The sequence below is a fragment of the Pelophylax lessonae genome, assembly GCF_965119305.1.
Source record: "Pelophylax lessonae genome assembly, chromosome: 4".
Classification (NCBI taxonomy): domain Eukaryota; kingdom Metazoa; phylum Chordata; class Amphibia; order Anura; family Ranidae; genus Pelophylax; species Pelophylax lessonae.
Window position 1 is genome coordinate 56270440 of NC_138771.1, and position 22063 is coordinate 56292502.

The following is a 22063-nucleotide window of genomic DNA, read 5'->3' on the forward strand; positions in this document are numbered from 1 at the left end:
CAAGACGGAGCTGATGATCATAGCAAATAAATACTTGTTTGCTTTGATCATCACCTCCTTCCAGGGGTGTAACTACAGGGGTTGCAGGGGTTGCAATTGCAACCTGGCCCCATGCTTCTGGGAGCCTGTGCGGCTCCCTTGTACACCTGGATAGGAGGGACAGCATTTAGAAGAACCACTGTCCTCTGTTTTCCTCCCGTAGCTGCAGGAGGAAAATGGAGGCGATTGATTTCTCTATATGCTGTCCCACCGCCCCTCTTATCCAGTTCCCTTTTCTTCTGCTGTCTCTGGGCACCGGTGTTCTCCCCTGGTCCCCCCCACAGCGCTGCCTGCTTTCCTTCTCCCCTTTCCTGCCCGCTGCTGCAGGGGATGTGTCACAATGGAGAGCTTGAAAGGGGTCAGTAAATATGTAATTTACCAGCTCCTTCTTTTCTGAATAGAGTCAGTGAAATTGTAATAAATTAAATAAAATGATCAAAAATAATACAATTAAAAAAACATAAAATTAAATGAGTTTATCCTCACATGTTTAATGTAATGCTGTTATGAAACTGGATGTTTTGTGAGACACCCAAATGTCACTAACGTCTATGCTCTTTTTCTGTTTCTCTGTTATAAAACAATAAAAATTATTTGAAAGAAAATAACAAAAATTAAAAACTACTGACACCAGTGGGTGAACTACAAGGATCACAAAGGTCACACTTGCGACCGGGCCCTGGCATTCCACCACCGTGGGGAGGCACCAAGATGGCAGGAAGGGGGCCCACTACAGAACTTGTGAAAGGGTCCCGCTGCGGGACCGTAATAAAGGGCCCTGCGATGGGAGTAAAGGGCCCCTGGATGAGTGGGAAGAGCCCTAGGCTTGAAGGGAAGGTCAGGGGGGCCCTTCGTGGTTTCTTGCACTGGGGCTCTGCAGGTTCTAGTTATGCCTCTGCCTCCTTCTAGTGGTATAATATGGTGTTTTCTTGAACCACTCAAGAAAATAACCTAGAAACATTCAATTTTGCCCCCATCCACATAGAACAATTGTACATGCAGTTTCACAGGATGAGTAAGGCCCCTTTCACACTGTCCGTCCGTCGGCGGACTCAGTTTTTCTCAGCGGGGGATCGGTCCGCCGATCCCCCACTGAGCAGGCGGATGGCAGTGTGCCGAGACAGAGCTATCAGGTCCCGCTGTTCTCTATGGGGGAATCGGATGGGAATGGACTGCCTGTCCATTCTCATCCGATCTGCTGGACGGATGGAAAATAGGGTTTCCATTCGTCCAGATTTGACGGATCAGATGTCAGCGGACATGTTTCCGCTGACATTCGATGCCCCATAGAGATGCATGGGACATCCGTTCAGATCCGCCAAAAAAACGGACAGGCGGATCTGAACGGTCCGTCTGTGTGAAAGGGGCCCTAGTCTGTATTTTTTAACAAATACACCTGTGACACCCCTGAGGCCTTGTGTTGAAGTAAATGTGTCCTGAGTGATATACAGGTGTTTCCACCAGTTCTAACCTTCATCTGAAAATGCAAGCTGCTGGCTGTTATATTGAACATCATAACAAGTTTTCCTTCAAATATTTCTTTCCTACCGTTCTTATTCTGCCACACTTCACTTCACATATTATAGCATAATAAAGTAGTATTAAACTCTCAGCAGTTTATAGTTTAAGAGAAGTGAGGGAATTAAAAAAAAAAAAAAAATACTCACCTAGATGGCTACAGCATTGATGCAATGCTGCAGCTGTCCCCTGCTGGCTTTACACCGGGATCTGAGCGATCCCATGACTGCTGATTGCTCATTTTTGGGTCTGCTCTGAGAACAGAATGGTGACTGTCAGTCACCGACTCTGTGCTCTGCCCCTCCAGCATTCACTGGAGTGCTGGGCTGCCAAGGAGGGAGCCCACTGCTGAGAGGCTGAGCCAGCTGCCAGTCAGGCATCTGAGTGGATGCTGAGAATTATTGTCAGGATCCGGGCTGAGACTGGACCGGCTCTGTAACATCAGCTGACAGCGGGCACTTGCCCACTGTTGGCTGAATCTGGGTCATAGGAGTGCAGAACTATATGCACTCCTGTAAACTAAAGGGAAAGTATGGCCAAAATAGTTTTGGCCATACTTCTCCTTTAATACACTGAGCACAATAAAATAAACATCCCCCCCAGTAAACTAGATGTTAAACTTTTTACAACAACACTTGCAGTTTACTTCTTTCAATGCTGCTTCCCTAAACTGAACTCTCAGTGCTGCTTACCTGAATTTCCAGTCACCACAGCCAATCTGTTAGTTTGGAGAAGGGAGGAGGAGGGCGGAGCAAGGGAGGTCCTTGACTTTCTAGGTTACGGGGCTGTATGTTTCTGTGGGTGTACACAGTGTAGGGAGACACAACTCTTGTCCCTGTGTGCAAAGGTGGCTCCGTAGGATGCTGCAAGACAAAGGAGTCACCCTGAAACAGGAAACCTGGGGCAGAGGTTATGGCACCAGTTTAAAACTGGAACATAAGCAAGTAGTAAAAGATAAAGAAGATGCATACACAGTAATGGGCTATACACACTATACAATTGTCTTTAGATTTTTTCCTTTAGATTTACCAAAACCATATAATATGAGGTCATACCTAAACACTTTTAATTTGTATGCAATCAGGCAGGTCCCTGCACTACATAGTTGAAGGTAAATCTAAAGGAAATCTAACAACAAAAGTTGTATAGTGTGTATCCAGCTTAAGTGAATAAATGAAAGTCCAAAAAATAACCTGAGGATTTATTGTCACTTTAATTGTTAAATGGCCTTCACTTTTACTGTTCTGTTGAGACCCTGACACCCCAGTCTGACAGCATTGGTGTGATGCAAATAAATGTAATGTTTTTGGTAGATTTGCAGTTGTAGAATGTAATGTACATAGTGTGATTGTGTTATACTGTATTTTAGAGCTAAACATGTAACTACGACAAGAGCACTTGACACCACCAAATTCCTATCCAAGGAGGTCGAGTACATGCCTTGGGAGGCAGCCCTGGGCAGTCTCAGCTACTTTGTACAGATGTTTGATCGTACGGAGGTGTACGGACCAATGAAGGTAACCAATCAGCTACTAATAGGAACACTGAGATTTACTTAGGACAGCTTCTGAATTTTTGCACCTTTTCTCTTACTTCTAGCAGGAAGGTTTAGTATACCTTTCATTTATTCCATGCAAATGTACTATTTTTTATCTTTGTAAAGAAGGATGATGACCAAATTATGGTACAGAAAATGTTTTTTTTTAAATATTTCACATTTAGGAGAACTTAGTCATAGGGCATGTATATCTAACTAGCATGGAATGCATTATGGAATAAAGACCAGGACCAAAATCTCCACATTCTATCCTCCCAACATGAATGCAGTTAAAGGACCTGATAATTATCAGATTATATTACTATTATTATAGTATTATTATTACTTTACTATATTTATTATTATTACATTATATTATATAGTATATAATATTATATATTATATTATGCCTATTATACTATATATAATAGTTATATGTAATTTATTATTATTTTACTACCAGCCAATAATACATGACATATGTCCATCACAAACCTATAGTAAAGTAGTAAATCAGTGCCGTGCTGCCAGTATTTTGACCAAATAGTCCTCTCTACCTCACCATATGCTTGTGCATAATTATATAAACATAATATCAATAAACAATATAAAAAAAAATTGTAATGCAAGTGAATAACATTACATACTTACATACATACATACATGTATAATATTATACATAATATTATAATATTTATAATTAGAATATTATAACAATAATAATAATAATAATAATAATAATCAATATCAATAAAAATTGTAATGCAAATGAATAACATTACATACTTACATACATACAGACTTGTATAAAGTACTCGAAATTTCTACTTGAGTAAAAGTACAAGTGCTCGATCAAAAAGTGACTTGAGTAGAAGTGGAAGTGCTCGCAGAAAAAGTTACTTAAGTAGAAGTACTAAAGTATTCAACATTTTTTTTACTTAAGTATTGCAAGTAGTTTTTTCAAAAAATTTGCTACTTAAGTACTAAAAGTAAAAAGTACCAGTAGTTTTGAAAAAAAAATTTCTACTCAAGTACTGAAAGTAGAAGTACAAGTACTGTGTTATGTAGTTATTAAAGAAAGAAGTCAAAAGTTTGAACATCATATTGTTTTTTATTATTTCAAATGATTTATTCAAATGATTAACCTGTGTTTGTTAGTAGTTTCTTGATGCACTTTAAGCGCTGTAGCACCATTTATTTGTTTGTTTCATATTTTCTTTTTATTGGAAAGATTTGGTATAGCAGCTTTTATTATACACAGCCTTTATTTTCGTATGCGCTGATTTACAAATGACATTATACACATTTTTTTGAGCTTTATGCAACCTGCCATCTACTGTTCTGGCAGTGGTAATTTTTTTAAAAGTAACGAGTAACTATGCAGCACAAAAAAAAAAATACTTGAGTAGAAGTATCGAAATCATCGAAAAAATGTAGTGAAGTAAAAGTAGAAGTAGGAGAAAAAAATTCTACTCTAGGAAAGTACAGATACTGCATTTCGGTACTTAAGTACAGTACTTAAGTAGTTCTACTTCGTTACTATACATCTCTGCATACATACATGTATAATATTATATATAATACTATAATATTTATAATTATAATATTATAATAATAATAATATGATAATAATAATATAATAATATAATATTATACATACATGTATAATTACATACATACATACTCCTTACATACAGCATATCCTATATGCAAAATCTAAACCCTCATGCATTGATATTGTTGATTGATATTATGTTTGTATAATGATGCATAAGCATATGGTGAATTAGTTAGGGAGTATTTTTTTTTTTCAATATTAGCAGTACGACAAGAGTTTAATACTTTATACAAGCCTTTCTCAACCCTTTCACCCCAGAACAACCCTTGAAATAATGTTCAGGTCTCAGGAAATCCCTGGTAAGTTTAGTCCATTGGCGGTCCTTGGAAAAATGGCCCTTACATTGGTGGTAGGAGGGAAGAATGCCCTCTTACAGGGGTTGCCAGAATGACACTCTTGCAGTCATGCCGCTGGCTCTACCAAGTGGAGTTGGACCCGGAAGTATGTAGGCACCATTAAATGGGAGGTCACTTAGCCAAAGCTCAAGGAACCCCTAGCCACCTCTGGAGGGACACGAGAGTTCCACGGAACTCTAGCTGAGAATGGCTGCTTTATACATTTGTTAGTGTGGGAACACATAACAGTGTCAGTTGGCTGCATAATAAAAAGTCACATAGGGATAAGGTACCGGGTGAGCACAATATTTATTTATAAGCCAATAATATAATATATCTTTACAGAGCTACATGGTACAGCAAGTTGGACCATTGTTTCAATACTTTAAGAACAAGACAAATAACTGGACCCAAAGACCAGATACTTTAACAGAGCAGTAAGTACAATTGAATAGTTATCAGTAGCTTTGTGGTTAGCACTTCTGCCTTGCAGCACTGGGGATCCTCGGTTCATAATCCCAGCCAGCACACTATCTGCATGGAGTTTGCATGCTCTCCCTGTGCTTGCGTTTGTTTCCTTCCACACTCCAAAGACATGATGGTTGGTTAATTGGCTCCTGTTTAAACTGGCCCTAGTATGTGTGTATATGTGGGATAGTGATCTTAGATTGTAAGCTCATTGAGGGCAGTGACTGGTGTGATTATATGATCTATAAGTAAAGCACTGTGTAAATTGTTGGTGTTATACTGGATACATGCCTGTAATAAATGAATACTAAAGGCCCGTACACATGTACCGATTGTCGGCCGAAAATATTCGGCCGCCGACTGATCGGCCGATTGTCGGCTTGTTAGTATGATGCTTCCGACAGCCGACAGCACACTTTCGGCCGAAAAGAATCTGTCGTGCAAGCATTAAAATTTTTGTTGGCCAACACCAGAACGGCCGATTGTTCGCCAGTCAGTACAGATTTCGGCCGACAGACAGCAGATTTGCAAGACTGGGCATGCTCAGAAAAGAAAAAAGACCAGGAAAGTTAACCATCACATGACATCACTTCTGCAGTCGGCTGTTGTTGGCCGACAAAATTCGTGTGCAGTCTTTTGCAGTTTTCAACACACAAGACAGCCCTTGGACAAAAGACGGCCGATCGTTCGGCCGACGATCGGTATGTGTGTACGGGGCTTTAGTCTGGTTCTATAAAAGATGCAAATGACTCAGGAACTAAACTAGAAGTCCTAGGCCAATAAACTGCGGCACACTTTTCTAATCAATAACTCGATGACAATCCCTAGGGCATTCTTCCTTTCAAGAATCCATGGAAGACGTAGCCTACCACACAGTACAATTCTCTACTTTAAATGCATTAAAAACATATTTTCTGCACATAAGTTTCTGACTCCACATAACAAGGCAGAGGTGTTTATCACACTTATATGCCATTTATAATATGGAATTGAATATTGCTCAAGCTTCAAATGGATAAGTCCTAAAGCATATCTAAAACCAAAATGAAAAGGGTGAGGTTAGTGCCTATTGGTCTCTTCGAACCATAAATGCATCCTTCTACCTGTCAGCTGTCATGTTCACTGATCTGCGCATGTGCAGCTCATCGTACATTTATGGCCCTGATCGGCCCCCGATCCGTTCCGCGGTAATGTGACTTCTGTGCACATGCATGGGAGTGGCGTCATCGTGGCCTTGCCTAACAAGTGGCCAAAGGGACAGGGCCAGAAGGAATTGCTGGCAAAGATGGAAGCACTGGGGACCCGCCGGATCTGTCCCAGTGCTGTGCTAGGAGGACACCATATAACAGGTAAGTCTGCCATATTGTACTAATATGCTGTGCATACTAATACCTTATGGCATAACCCACCTGGGGGGCCTTAAATAAAAATAAAAAAATTAGAGCGGACTTTACTCCCACATGGGGCATGGCTGCATATGCACAAATTCTCAGATATGACTCAAAAAGTAACCTATATAGCTCTCCACAATGGCTTACTATTTTTGTATATTTTTTTCCACAGATATAATGAAATTAATGCAGTCAGCACAGCCTGCACCTATGGTATTACAGAATGTGAAGAGCTAGCAGTTTCACTATTCAAAGACTGGCGTGACACTGGTGTAAACAAGTACGTATTACCAAATACAAAGAAATGGTGCCTTTCATACACAGCCTACTACGCTATACCCTGCAGTTTTAAAGTATATCATTTTTTTACATTTATAATCTTGGTGAAGGAAGTTTGCAATGAATGAGCCAGTCATTTTTATTGGCACATGGGCAGAGCTTGCATGTGGCTATGGTGCAGAGGGATCAGACAGCGGAAGAGTTGCTGTTTGACTCTACCGAATAGTCAGCTGGCAGTCAAAAATGATCATTACAATAAATGTTCAAATGGGTGTCAAAGGCAAGGCCCCTAATGTTACAGGCAAGACATGTCTTCAGCAATACAGAATACCACGCTTACTGTATGCATTGGGCTGACTGCTATAGGCTTGTGTCTTTAAAAGGCCCAGTTCACCTGTACCAAACAACAGCCTATGCAGATAAGGGGCATCTGTAGATAAAAACAAACTGTGCAGCTTTGACTAAAGTTGAATAATGGCCTTTGCTATGGGTGTAGGCCATTTATGTATCTGATGAACCCTGACTGGAAAACTCCCAGAGATCACATCTCCCCATCCTGCCTTGTTGTTAGGATGTTGCTAAGACGCTCCCAGCTATAACTGTTCATCTCCACCCTTAGCAATAATGCCAGTGTCGGGGACCCGAAGACCGGTGAAGAACTGGCTTGGGTGAGGATCGCTGGACAGGTAAGTGTCCTTTCATTAAAAGTCAACAGCTACAGTATTTGTAGCTGCTGACTTTTAATTTTTTGGTGGAGACAGAAACTCCTTTTTTTTAATGTCTCTGACAAGACACGTTCCTCGCTCCCACACTGCTGTTGCCCCTATGTGGTCTCAGCAGTGTATTTATATATCTCCTCTGGGTCCAATATGACCGACAAAATCTAGAGAGAAGTTGTGTCCAATAGGGATATAAGGCTTCCCCAACATGGCCTAGGGGAGCTAATACAGAGGATATGCCAGTCTTCAGACAAACTTCCTTGGAGAAGTAAATAAGTCTGTGTTCACTATTGTGTTTACTAGGGGCTTACTCAGCTACTACCTGTCTGCATAATACTTTTTTGCAAGTCTGTGTTCACATATATGCCAATTGGATGCATTTTAAACCATATCCAATTCGCATGACATGCGAATGTGACCGGCTCTCAATGAAGCTGGTCCACACATGTCCAGGATGGCCACGGTGTGGTTTTAAACAGGATCCCAATGCGTTTTTGGGTCTAGTTCAAGTGCGAATTCAGACAAAAATTTACACCTGAATTGCACCTTAACCAGTAGATAAAAACACACCGGACCCCGGACTGCAAACCTCTCAGCATATATGTGAACCCGGCCTAATAGCAGTCACCTGACTTATTTGATTACTTCCCAAAAAAGAAAGTGAGTGAAGGATCTTACGATCACTGTCTCACTCCTGCCAATCTGACCCAGCAGCAGCTTCACTCCTTTGCTTAGCAGCGGCAGCCAAGCAAGCAGCACCTGTTTACACTTTCTTCCCTTTTTTTTTCAAGCCAGGCTAATACATTTTTTAAAAAAAAAAAGTAAAATTCCCACTCTGACCCCGATTCACACATATGCGATGCGGGAACCTTGCAAATCCACTGCGCGTTCCCGCATCACATGCAGCAGGCAGTTTACACTGCCATATGCAAATCGCTGGGGGTGTCAATACAAAGTTAACGACACCCCCAGATCAGTTTGCATATCGCAGTGCGAATTGTCCATTCGGACATGAATTGGATTGCATAGGTGTGAACACCCATGCGATCCGATTCTGGTGCGGACCCAAAAAAGGGTCCTGTGCGAGTTGTGTCCGAATGCGCAAGCAAGCAGCACCTGTCTACACTTTCTTCCCTTTATTTTACAAGCCAGGCTGATAAAAAAAATGTCCAAATGGGAGCCTAGATATTACTGTAAGGCTTTGTTTACAATTCTGTTGCCCTCTGAATAGCAAACACATATACTGCATGCGGTTGCAGGGCGCTCCCACTCAGTTGGATTTTGACTTTTAATTTTTGTGCATTTCTACCATGGCATATGTACACCCCCCTCCACTGCCCATGCAGCTTAAGTAGGAGCAGTTGAAGGGCGTTAAAAATGAATCTCAGCTGCACGTTTTTAGGCCCCTCTATCCCAAGTGTAAACGAATCCTAAAGGCATAATGTCAATGACCCTATCTGAATATAAATCTAGAACTGATCTATTATAGATGAATATCATTTGTGTGTATCCACAGGATTCATCCAAACCTGAGAACCACCATCTACTGCAATGCAATAGCAAAAGGAGGAATTGATGAGTGGAACTTTTTATGGGAACAGTTCCAAAAAACAACTAATGCACAGGAAGCAGACAAACTGAGAGCAGGCCTGGCCTGTAGCAAGGAACCTTGGATCCTTAACAGGTAAGAATTCTAATTGGAATATTCTGAACAATCTTCTACCGAATGACAATGGGTTGCTATCATGCCTTCATTCATTTGCAAAATATTAAAGTGATTGTAAAGTTTCATTTAAAAATAAATAAGTGGCCGGGATGTGAGCGGAACAAGACGTGCGGCTGCAGAGCTCCGTGTCCATCCGAACTAATCCTCCGGTTATAGGGCAATCCTGTCCCCGAGACTCGGCTGGTTGGCTTGCTATCCTTCCCTGGATCCTCCTGGTCCAAACGAGATGTCGGCCAAGCCCAAGGGGAAGCTACCCAAGGATCCGAAGCCTCAGCGCTCGGGGCATGTCACGTGTGCTCTCGGCGCCATTTTGCCTGTCACAGACGGAGCTCGGGCGGGACGCGGCTCCGGAGCATCGGCAGGGATGTCTTCTCCCGCAGGCTCACAGACTCCTGAAAAGAGCTCCCTGGCTGCAACGGAGGTGACGGTGGAGGCGGCGGCTATCACGGCTCCCATCCTGGCCGCCATCGAGGGCTGTAAGGCTCCCCTCATGATCCGAATAGACAGTGTGGCATCAGAATGTACACTGATCCGCCACGACTTGGATAAAATCCGGGGCAGGCTGTCTGAGGCGGAGGGGAGGATTGGAGAGGTGGAAGACCGCCAGGGCTCACACTCAGCTCAGATCTCTGAACTACAATCCCTAGTCGCCACGCTTACATCCAAGATGGACGATGCTGAAAACCGGCAACGCCGCAATAACGTGCGGGTGGTGGGCCTGCCGGAGGGTGTGGAGGGCGATCACCCTGAGACATTTGCGGAGACCTTCTTTAAGTCGCTCTTGCACCTGGATAATCTTCCCGCCACCTACGTGGTCGAACGGGCCCATCGGGTGCCTACGGGCAAGCGGCCCTCCGGTGCCCCTCCTAGGCCATTCCTGGTCAGGCTGCTGAACTATCGAGACCGGGATATGATCCTGGCAGCGGCCAGGAAGCATGCGGAGTTGCCATATGAAAACACCAAAGTGATGCTATTCCCGGATTTTTCTTTTGAGGTACAGAGACGCCGCCGATCCTTCAATGATGTGAGACGTCGCCTGCGGGAGAGGAACATCAAGTACAGTATGCTGTACCCCAGCCGCTTGCGGGTGGCCCATCAGGGTTCAGTGCGCTTCTTCGAGACCCCTTTGGATGCCAGTGACTGGATTGATGCCCTGGGTGCTGCTGCCTGATCGATGTTTAGTCCTTGGGTCCTCTCAGTCGTGTGATGTCCTGACGGTGGTAGGATGGCTCCTGTGCTGACTCCTGTATTCCCCTGTCCTTCCTTTGTCTACCCTCCTTTTTCTTTTTCCTGGATCGTCCCTCCTGGACCATGAGAACTTACCCCTGCTCCCCTATGGGTGCAGAACACACGTATATCCTTATTTAGCCCTTGTGCCATTACTGACTTCCCACGGAGCTCGGGTGGAATGTGGTTTTGCTTTTTTTCTCTTCAACCCCCCTTTTTTTGCTTTTTGTGTTTTTTTGTGTGTTTTCCTTCTCCTTTGCCCCATTCCCTGCGCTGTGCTACTGACTGCTAGTATTTGGCCGGACTACTGTGGACCCTAAATTTCCAGTTTCCTTGTTCTGGGTCTTTGTTTCTTTTTGTTTTCTTTTTCATCGTTTTTCTTTTTGGGGGTATCTGTGGGTCCCTCGCTGCGGAGCTAACTTGTCGCGGCGCGGGCCCCACCGGAGCCCTGGCGGAGTTCCCGCCACAGGACTCGCTCCCACGATAGGCCCAGTCGGTTGAACGGCTGGCGCCTGCTCGTGCTCTTTTTTATTAGTTTTTGGGACTAAACTGGCCCCGGTCTCCCCCTTCCGTTTGTTGGGGGTGCCGGGATACGGTAGGGTAAGACTTCTGTGTTGGGGGTATTGTGCTCTCCCCGTTGGAGAGCCTACATTGTTTGTACGAGTGTTTGTTTGGTCACATAAATCTCCTACCTTTTCGGTGCTATCCTGGAACGTGCGGGGTCTCAATTCCAAGTTTAAGCGGGCTTTGCTCTTCCAATATGTACATCTATGCTGATCCTGCAAGAAACTCACCTGGTGGGCAGTAAGCTCCTGTCTTTGAAAAAGCCATGGGTGCAGAGGGCCTTCCATGCCTCCTATTCCACATATGCCAGGGGCGTCTCCATTTTGATAGGAAAGTCCTTGCCCTGTGTGGTGGAGGCGGTACATACTGACCCCTCTCGTAGATATGTTGTACTGGTGCTCTCCTTGTGGCAGCAGAGGTATGTGGTGGTGGGCGTCTACGTGCCCCCGCCGTTTAGGGCTGAGGTCTTGTACACCATCCTGGAGAAGATTTCCAATTACTGTCTGGCCAAGCTGCTTCTCCTGGGGGACTTCAATGCCATTCTCTCCCCGGACCTTGATAGGCCCGCGCCTCCCAAGTCCTTCTCCGGGGACCTACTCCACTGGTCCACGGCCGCCGGGCTTCAGGAGATTTGGCGTTGGAAAAACCCACAGGAGAGAGTTTATTCCTGCTTCTCTGCTACTCATAAGACGTCCTCCAGGATAGACTATGGTTTCGCCAACCCGTCCATGCTGACTGATGTAGAGGATGTTTTGTACCTTCCCAGCGGCTTGTCGGACCATAGTCCCCTGCAGGTCGTCATCCGGGCGGGGTGGGACCGTAGTAGCTCCATGTGGCGACTCGGGGCTCAGTGGATAGACCAACCCGAAATAGTGGCCCAGACCCCGCCTGTAATTCGGGAATTCTGGAACATTAACGCGGGTACATCCTCTCCCGGGGTGGTGTGGGATGCCTTTAAGGCAGTTACCAGAGGCCATTATATTTCAGCTATTAAAGCAGTTAAGGTACAGCAGGCGGCGGCGGTGTCTGCCCTGGAGGCGGCGGTTGAGGAGGCATCGGGCTGCTATGCCCGGGACCCCTCGGCCGTCAGCTTCGAGGAGATGCAGTTGACCAAGCGGGATTTGCATCTCCACCTGTCTGAGGTTACCCAGCTATCCATGTACCAATCCAAGCAAAGGTTTTTTGAACATGGGGACCGGAATGGGAAGTTGTTGGCGGTGATGTCTCACCATGATGCCCCCCTCACCCTGGTACCGGAGCTCACCTCCCCTACTGGGGAGGCTGTCACATCCCCGGCGGAGATCTTGGGGATGTTCTGCGCCTTCTAATCCAAGTTATATGCCACCACACTTCCCGCAGATCTCCGGCCGGAGGACCTGCAGCAGCTTCTTGACCCGGTGGCCCTGGGCTGGTTGTCGGATTCTGAGCACGCTAGTCTGGTTCGGCCAGTCACGGAGGAGGAGGTGGAGGTCGTCATTCGTTCTATCCCTGGAGGCAAGGCTCCCGGCCCGGATGGGTTACCCATCGAATTTTACAAAACTCACTCTGGTGCCCTGGCCCCTCTCCTGGCGGTGCTGTATAACGACTGCCTGGCCATGGGCTCGCTACCGCCCTCTATGGCGGAGGCGCACATTATCCTGATTCATAAACCTCCGAAGGACCCTAAGCTATATGCCTCATACCGACCGATAGCACTACTCAACAACGACCTCAAAATTCTTACAAAAATACTTGCCTCCAGACTCCGCCCCGTCCTCCCCTCCGTGATAGATCAGGACCAGACCGGGTTTATGGCCCATAGGTCCACCGATGTCAACCTGCGTAGGCTTTTTACCAATTTGCAAACACAGCACCTGGACTCCGGTACGAGGATGGTTGCCTCTCTAGACATAGAGAAGGCTTTTGATTCTGTGGAATGGCCCTTTCTGTGGGAGGTCCTCAGGCGGATGGGGTTCCCTCTCTTGTTCATCGAGTGGCTACGGACTATCTATGGATCTCCGGTGGCGCCGGAGGTTCGGGGGCTGCGGGTGGCATGGCTGGAGGTGAGGGTGGCGCTGTACGCAGACGACCTCCTCCTGTTTTTGCAGGATGCGGGTCCCTCGCTTAGGGGGGCGCTTACTATACTGGATGACTTCTCCAAGGTGACTGGACTGAGGGTAAATTGGTCAAAATCCCAGTTGCTCGCGATCGACGGGGAGGCCAGACGTGGCGCTCCGTCGGATCTCTCGCTACAGTGGGTCGAGAGTTTCATGTACTTGGGTGTGAGAGTGTCCAAAGATCCTACGGAGTTCATATCCCTCAATCTGGACCCGGTGGTGCGGGACATACGGGCCAAGCTGAGGGCATGGGAGAACCTCCCCCTTTCCCTACTGGGCCGTATAAATCTAGTGAAAATGAAGATCCTCCCTAAATTGACTTACCTCTTCTGCCACTCGCCCCAGTGGATCCCCAAATCTTTCTTTACCAACTTGAACAAGATCTTTTTCTCCTTTCTATGGGGCTCCCGTCCCCCCGCTACAAATTCTCCACACTGATGAGACCTCAGTCTCAAGGGGGCCTGGCCTTCCCAGACTGCCATAAGTACTTTTTGGCTTCCCAACTGGTCACCGCGGTATGGTGGTTATCTCCCGATGCTTACAATTCCACAGTGGTGACGGAGGCATCGGTGTTGGGGTCCGTGGAGGCACTGTCGCATCTGTTATTTAGGGGCCCCAGGGCTCCATATGCCTTGACCTCTTCCATGCGGACGACGCTCAGAGCCTGGAGCCAGGGTCTGGCATTAGAGGTGTACCCGAGCACCGCGGTCTCCCCTAGTGCACCACTGTGGATTAATCCTACCCTACCACACCTATACAATATCCCTGACCCAGCAGCTTGGACTAAATTTGGAATCAAGAGGATCTCGGATCTGTCCGCGGACCTCTCCCTTCCCACGTTCCAGGGCCTCATAGATTCCCATGGGATACCGCCATCGTACCTATTCCGCTACCTGCAGTTGTCCCATGCCTTCAGGGCTCAGTTCCCTCCTGGGGGGGTGGGGGCGGTGCAGTCGGACCTCGAAAGGGTCCTCCGTTTTGACTGCTCCGACCGTGCCGCCTCCGTCCTGCATGCCCATCTCCTTCGGGTGTTCTCTCCGGAGCTCTCGGGCCTTCGGGCCCGGTGGACGCGGGACATCCCGGACATGGACGAGGAGGACTGGCGACAGATATGGGATTCCCCCTTTAAGATCCTGATCTCCATCAGAGATCGCATGGTCCAATACAAAATTGCCCACAGAGCATACATCACCCCCCACCGCCTTCACATGATGCACGATTCCCACTCCCTGGAGTGCTGGCGGTGCGGCCACACTCCCGGGGACTTTATACACATCTTCTGGACTTGCCCGGATCTGGCAGACTATTGGTCGCGCATATTTGCAGTTGCGAATGGCGTTCTGCAGGTTTCGCTCGACCCCTCGCCTAAAATAGCTCTCTTGGGTCTCCTGGACGACCTGCTGCCTAGGGTGGTGGATCGCACCCTCATGGGTCTCCTCTTTTTCTTCGCTAGGAAGAATATAGCCCTCCACTGGAGGCAGCGGTCCCCTCCCCCCTCGCTGCAGCGGTGGAGAGCACTGGTGGACTCAGTGATACCGTTGTACAAAGATACCTACTTTCATAGGAGATGCCCCAAGAAACATGACAGAGTCTGGGCCAGATGGCTGGCGGACTCTTCAGTACCGCTGCTGGCTGACTGCCTGGGTGGGGGTGGCCCAGGGGTCACCTAGCCACATCTTGGACTTGGATGAGCTGCCGCCCCGGTTAACATCTCTGACTGGTACAGTTTATTGATATGTGATTACATCTTGATGTCATGTCGTTCCGCCCCTGCGTCAGCACTCCATGCTCCTGACTGTTATCCCTGCTGCCGGTCGCCTGTAGTGGGGCTGTTGATGAACCTTTTGCACCTATTGTTTGTATATTGTTGTTTATACTGAAACAATAAAAAGATTTTCAAAAACATAAATAAATAAATAAATAAACAACAAGCATGTTCCTCCTCTGTTCAGTTGGTTTTGCACAGAGCAGCCCGTCTCCTCCTTTTCTCGGGTCCCTCCTTCCTGCTCCTGGCCCCTCCCTCCTATTTAGTGCCCCCCACAGCAAGCAGCTTGGTTTGGTTTTACCCCCTTAATGACCAGGCCATTTTTTGCGATACAGCACTGCGTTACTTTAATTGACAATTCTACGGTCGTGCGATGCTGTAAATAAAATTGATGTCCTTTTTTTCCCACAAATCGAGCTTTCTTTTGGTGGTATTTGATCACCTCTACGGTTTTTATTTTTTGGGCTATAAACAAAAAAAGAGAGACAATGTTAAAAAAAAAAAAAATTTTTTTACTTTCTGCTATAAAATACAGCCAATGAAAAAAATAAAAAAAACACATTTTTCATCATTTTATGTCCAATGTGTATTCTGCTACATACACAAGCCCATTCATCACTAGTTCTGTTTAAATAGTTGGCTCTACAGGGAAGATTGTTCTGTCTCTCATTTATAAATCGATAGGAGAAATTTCTATTCACTTTTCACTCATAATGTAAACTGAGGTCAGGGGCAGTAATAAAAGCCTGACAGAGGTTGTATTACTCTGCCACTAGAATTCCACTGATGTTATTACTACAATCGGTCAGAGGATATAATTTTCTTAAACTGACAAAAAAATATTATTTTTTACTTGCTGCCATTACAACATTACAGCGTTACACAGGAATCACAAAATCCCCATCCTCCCCAGTCCTTCTTCAGTAGCGCTCACTCACTAAGAGACCTGCTGGTGGACCCAAGGTTCTCTCCCAAGCTAGTGTACAGTATTAGCAGCCAGGCACACAGTCTCAGTCACTCTTCTGGCTCAATAAATAGTCTAGGGGTATCCTTTTTTGATACTTTATTATAGCTTGAACTTGGATGGGGTTTAGGGTAACGGTGGTATACTCCAGTAACGTAGCAACCTGAGGACATGTAACTCTTTCTCATAACTTCCTAGCACAGTCCTTGCAGCAGCATATGATGGGCTGAACCATACAGAGACAATAAAGAATGTCCATGTTTTAGCACAGGCTGACACTGGTGCAAAAAATCCTTAAAGCAGCATTAAACCCAAAAGCCAAAATGTACTATGTTCCAGCTAACCAATCCTTTAGCTGTGATTGCTGCATTTGTTTTCTTTTTTATGCTTTGTTTCTTTCATTTTCCTCTGCTTTTGTTTCAACAACGCTGACGATTCATATAATCTGTACTGTACTGTTTTTCAGACTGCTCCAATTCTCCCTGGATGGCAGAATTCGGAAACAGGACGCTATTTCCACAGTTTCAAATGTTGCCAACAATGTAGTTGGTCAGACTCTTGCCTGGGATTTTGTCAGAGCCAACTGGGGGACATTTTTTGACTAGTAAGTCTCCAATCCATTTTTCTCAGCAGATAACATAATCACAGAAGCAGGCAAAAAGGACGTACATTGCTGAGGTTCTACTATTCCTGTTGGAATTAGGTCACTACTAAAGGGGATCAAGAGAAGCAAAAGAAAGCAAATATGTCCCATATTCCATAAAAGATACAAATGTTACTGTATAGAGCAGAGTTTCTCAAACAGGGTTCCTCCAGAGGCCAGGGTTCCTCCAGAGGTTCCTTGAGCAATGAGACATTTCTGCCTCTCAGATAAGTTCCCACTAACACCATTGATATTTTTTAGCTACCTGTGCGCAGGGTTGCTGATAAGGGGGGATGTAATTTACTGGCCCCATCCTTTCCTGAATGAACACAGTAAGCGATCAGTACTAATAACGCCTGTGTCCATTCATCACTGAAGCGTAGTAAACTGTGTTTACTATGCTTCCATTTTTATATGCGCAGGAAGTCTCAGAGTCTTTCCTATCCATTCGTCTGTGCAGGCTGTAGAGAGAGGGACTGAAAAATGAAGGTCCTCAGACACTTTGGGTCGGGTGGGGCACAGGGCTGGGCCTATCAGTTAGGCTGTATGGGGCCCCGTCATTTCTAACAGCAGCCCTGCCTGTAAGGGGGTAATTCTCCCCAATGACCACAAAAGTAAGGAGCATTCTTCCCACACTAATGTGTTGTGAGTTGTAGATAAAGTAATTTTCCCTGAGACCTGGTAAGAACGGTTGTTAAAAAGTTGTATAGCACCTTGCGCTCTGTTGCAGATTTATAGCTAAGCCTTAAAGGTGAATGCTGGGCGACTGTCATTGGAAAGCTTATCTCTGACATGAAACACTGCTCAGAAGTGTCTGTAGCTGGCCATTCACTATTAGATTTTTTTTAAAAGACTCCTCCATCCAAGCTATGCATTGTGGCTGGAGGAATCTCATGCAGTCAGCCAGCCAGCACCAGTGGCGAACAGCTGAACTTAAGCTGGATACACACTATCCAACTTTTGTGGTTAGATTTCCTTCAGATTTACCTTTTCTATGTAGTGCAAGGGCCTGCCAGATTGCATACAAATTGAAAGTGTTTAGGTTTGACATCATATTATATGGTTTTGGTAAGTCTAAAGGAAAAAGTCTTCAGAAAATCTTATAGTGTGTATGGCCCATTAGGGTTTTTGGCAGAGCAAACCTTCTAACCTCGTCGCAACAGGTTGGAGGAGGTCCATTTTTGTTCCAGCATGACTGTGCTCATGGGGCCACAGAGTCAGATCCAAAAAGACATGGTTGGATGTGTTTGGGGTGGAGGAACTGAACATTTTGGGAATGAACTGAAACACTGATTTCCATCCGAATCTTCTTATTCAACATCATTATCTGACCTCACGAATGCTCTTTTAGCTTAAAGCCCCGTACACACAAGTCGAAATTCGGCCGGGAATTTTCGTCCGACGACCGATCTGCCAATTTTCGGCTTGTTAGTATGGTGCTTCCGACAACCGACTCCGACTTTTTGGCCGAAAAAATCCTGGTGTGCAGGCTATAAAATTTTTGTCGACCGTCAAAACACGTCCGATTTTCATCTCATTAGTACAGATTTTGATGGGGAAAAATCTTATGAGCAAGACTAGGCATGCTCAGAGATGAAAGAACACATACAAAGCAATCCAACACATGACATCACTTCTGAAGTAGAATTCTGTCGTGCGGGAAAATTAGTGTGCAGTTTAGAGCACATTCCAACCAACGGACACCACTCTGGACAAAAGACGGACGACCGGTTGGCGGAAATTCGTTGCGTGTGTACGAGGCTTAAGGGGCCCACATCTCCATAGAAACTCTACAAAATCCTGTGGAAAGCCTTCCTAGACGAGTTGAGGCTGTTATAGCCACAATGGTGAGGTAAACTCCATATAAATGTTCCTGGTTTTAGAATGGAACGTCCAACAACCTAAAACAGCTGCGATGGTCAGATGTCCACAGACTTTTCACCATATACCGTAATGATTCCTGATATGTAGTTAGGAAGCTAAAATGTATGAGACTAATGGGCCATACACACTATACAATTGTCTTTAGTTTTTTTCCTTTTGATTTACCAAAACCATATAATATGAGGTCAAATCTAAACACATTCAATTAGTATGCAATCAGGCAGGCCCTTGCACTACATAGTTGGGGTAAATCTTAAGGAAGTCTAACCACAAAAGTTGTATAGTGTGTATCCAGCTTTACAAAAGGAGAACTCTCTGGATCATTGCTTTTTTTTTACCTGCCAAGTAAAGCAGAAAAAAACCTATTCATTCTAAGGTCTAATGAGCAGGGCCCTCTGATTCCTACTGTACTGAATTGTATTGTAATTGTACTGTCTGCCCTTATGTTGTAAAGCCTTACCTAAACTGTTGGCGCTATATAAATTCTGTATAATAATAAAAATAATTTGTTCTTATTTTTTCTCTCTAGCTTTGCAGCCACCATATCTTCCTTTGGCAACCTGATTACAGGAGTGACTAGAAGATTCTCCACTGATTTTGACCTGCAACAGGTGGGTATTTTATTTCTAAAGTAGTAGTTAGAAGTGCATCGAATTTAAATCTTGGTAACGAAAACTAGGGATACACTTGGAGGAAATCGAAAATTACAGTTTTAAAAAAATATATATTTTTTCATATATAATTGTATTATATTCGACTTTTTAATTATTCTCATGAATTTAAATAAATATGAATTTTTGTCGCCCATTATTGGCACCTTTAGTGCAAGAAAAGCTCAAGAAAAATTCATCCCTTTTTGTTCTATTGGGTCACACCATAAGCACAGTAAAATCGTGGTAAAATTGCAGCAAAATCGTTGCAAAATCGCATGCATTTTTGGAGCCATTATCGGCACCTTTTCTCTATCGACAGAATCCTGAAAACACTATTTTCAGGCCGATAGGTTTCGGCCGCTGAAAATTTGGTGCCTCTCTAGTAGTAGTAGGTAATAAGAAGAAATTGGTGCTGCAATAGATTATAGATTATAAACATTTACAGCTAAGTGGATCAATGATCTATTTAGACTTGTTTTGATTCAAATGCAACTTTAGGCATTGATATACCTCCTTCGACCCAGGGTGTCTGTCCAGACAGTATGGTCGCCTACTGACTTGCCACCATCAACAGGCAGCTTTAAGTCTATGTTTAGTCAAAAAATGGTTTAAAAAATCAGCACTAGGGATATTAATTACAGTCATTACAGTGTGTCCCTTTAGTTGAAATCTTTAGTCATCTTATTCTCCCCTATCCTCGCTGCCATCATTTTCCAGTGAAAAACAATCTATGAATGAGTGATTGAATGAAAGCTCCTCCTCCTCCACTCATACACAGTACATCTTCTATGAAAGGAGGAGAGTGGTGGAAAATGTGGGCATAGTTGGCATTCTGGCCTGATTCATAGGGCCTACTTATCCGTACATCTGTGCAAAGGGCTGTCACACTGTCTGCGTTTGGCGACCCGTACCTGCATGGCTGTCACATTGGGACTAGCGGCTGTATCCATGCAGCCATTGTTTACAAATAGACATGCATGGTATTGCCTGCACATGGATGCATGGAATACCTATGCGGACAAAGACTACCTGTGCATGGGTGCATGGACAGGTACGCCTCCTGTAAGCCTGTAAGCCACCGCTTACATTGGAGCGAATTGTCTTGCGATTTGACAGGTCAAATCGCATGACAAGTAGCACCCTGATGCCAGCGATGACACTGTTCAAAACAGTGCGACACTGACTTTGCGGTGCCGGATCAATTTGAAAAAGTAGTACATGCATTACTTTTGGCGATTTCTGGTGCCACTTCAATAGACATCTGTGCATGAAGCCGCACTGATGTTTTCAAAGTCGCACCCGAAGTCGCACTTAGATGCAGGTGAAGTAGCACGATTTTAAAGTCGCAGTCGATGTGAACGGGGGCTGAAGGTCACTTTTATTAAATGAAAAATATTACCATGCACATTACATGTCATAAATACATAGATGCGTAAGAATTCATTTAGAATTTTGTTATTTGATCGTTTATGGCAATCATTTACCTTTCTCGCCAGCTTGAACAGTTTAAAAAGGATAATGAAGCAATTGGATTTGGCACAGCCACACGAGCCGTGGAGCAATCAATAGAGAGGACCAAGGCAAACATCAAATGGGTAAATGAAAACAAAGCGATCGTTCAGAAATGGTTTGAAGATGCAGTGAAGCCTTAAAAGTGTATACTGTCACCTCTACCTGATACTTGTGAAGATCAAGTTTACCAGCCACACGTGCCTCCGACAAGGACTGCTTGCCACCCCCCACAATTTATAAAGCCACAATGACAACAAAGGGGTTTTACAACGTATTCTACAAGATATAATCTACATTGATTCCTTCTGCTAGTTCACGATTCTGTCATTGGTTTCTATGAACTTCCTTGCTAAAGTGACTGAGAAACCGTTTTGCCAAATCTTACTTGAACATTTGCTGTAAACCTTCCATGTACATATAGCGGGGAACTTGCTCTTATTTCTCAGGGTTTAAACAGTATGCTAATCTTTTTTGGAAAATGATCCTGCTCTCACACACACACATATATATATATATATATATATATATATATATAATGTTAGGGGGTTTAAATGACATGAAATGTCACCTTGAAGCAGGAGGGAATGACCATAATATAATGAACTGGAACATCTATTTTCATATGCTGCCTTCTGGGATTGTCTCCTTCCTAGCAAATCCTGTCTTAGACATAAAGAAGAATGCCAGGTCTTAAGAATCCCAGGGTGGTATTACTTACCACCATTGCTGATGTAAAAGTCCAGCACAGAGCAGTCTTCACCATTGAGGGGGTGGGGGGTGCATACATTCCCAGACACAATGGGGTCCATGTATAAAAAAAACTTGCTGTGCAAATGTCTCAAGCAGTTGCCCAGCCGTGACTGTCATTTGCCTAATTAGTTATTTCCCATGATTGTCAGCTCCCTCTACTGGCCATAATTCTGTACTGTCCCGATTGAGCTACTTCAGGAAAATACAGCATTATGGCCACTAGATGGAGCTGATGATCATAGGAAATAAACATATTAGGCAAATTACATTTAATTATTTGTGGCGGCTGTGCAAAAAACATGAGTCATTCGCACAGCAAACTTTTTATAAATAGACCCCAAAATGTCTTTTACAGTTTACAGCAGCCTTTCTCAA

General features: G+C 44.7%; 1 protein-coding gene across 1 annotated transcript in view; it reads left to right on the forward strand.

Annotated features, from left to right (window-relative positions):
• Positions 1 to 21440, forward strand: part of LOC309552339 (aminopeptidase N-like) — a 55898-nt gene extending 34458 nt beyond the window's left edge. Inside the window, exons 14-20 of the mRNA XM_082253252.1 lie at positions 2927 to 3074; positions 5393 to 5484; positions 7079 to 7186; positions 9421 to 9588; positions 16713 to 16850; positions 19303 to 19384; positions 20923 to 21440. Of these exons, the coding sequence (XP_082109378.1) occupies positions 2927 to 3074; positions 5393 to 5484; positions 7079 to 7186; positions 9421 to 9588; positions 16713 to 16850; positions 19303 to 19384; positions 20923 to 21078 (892 nt within the window). The 3' untranslated portion in view covers positions 21079 to 21440. The remainder of the gene's footprint in view (positions 1 to 2926; positions 3075 to 5392; positions 5485 to 7078; positions 7187 to 9420; positions 9589 to 16712; positions 16851 to 19302; positions 19385 to 20922) is intronic.
• The last annotated feature ends 623 nt before the right edge of the window (positions 21441 to 22063 follow it).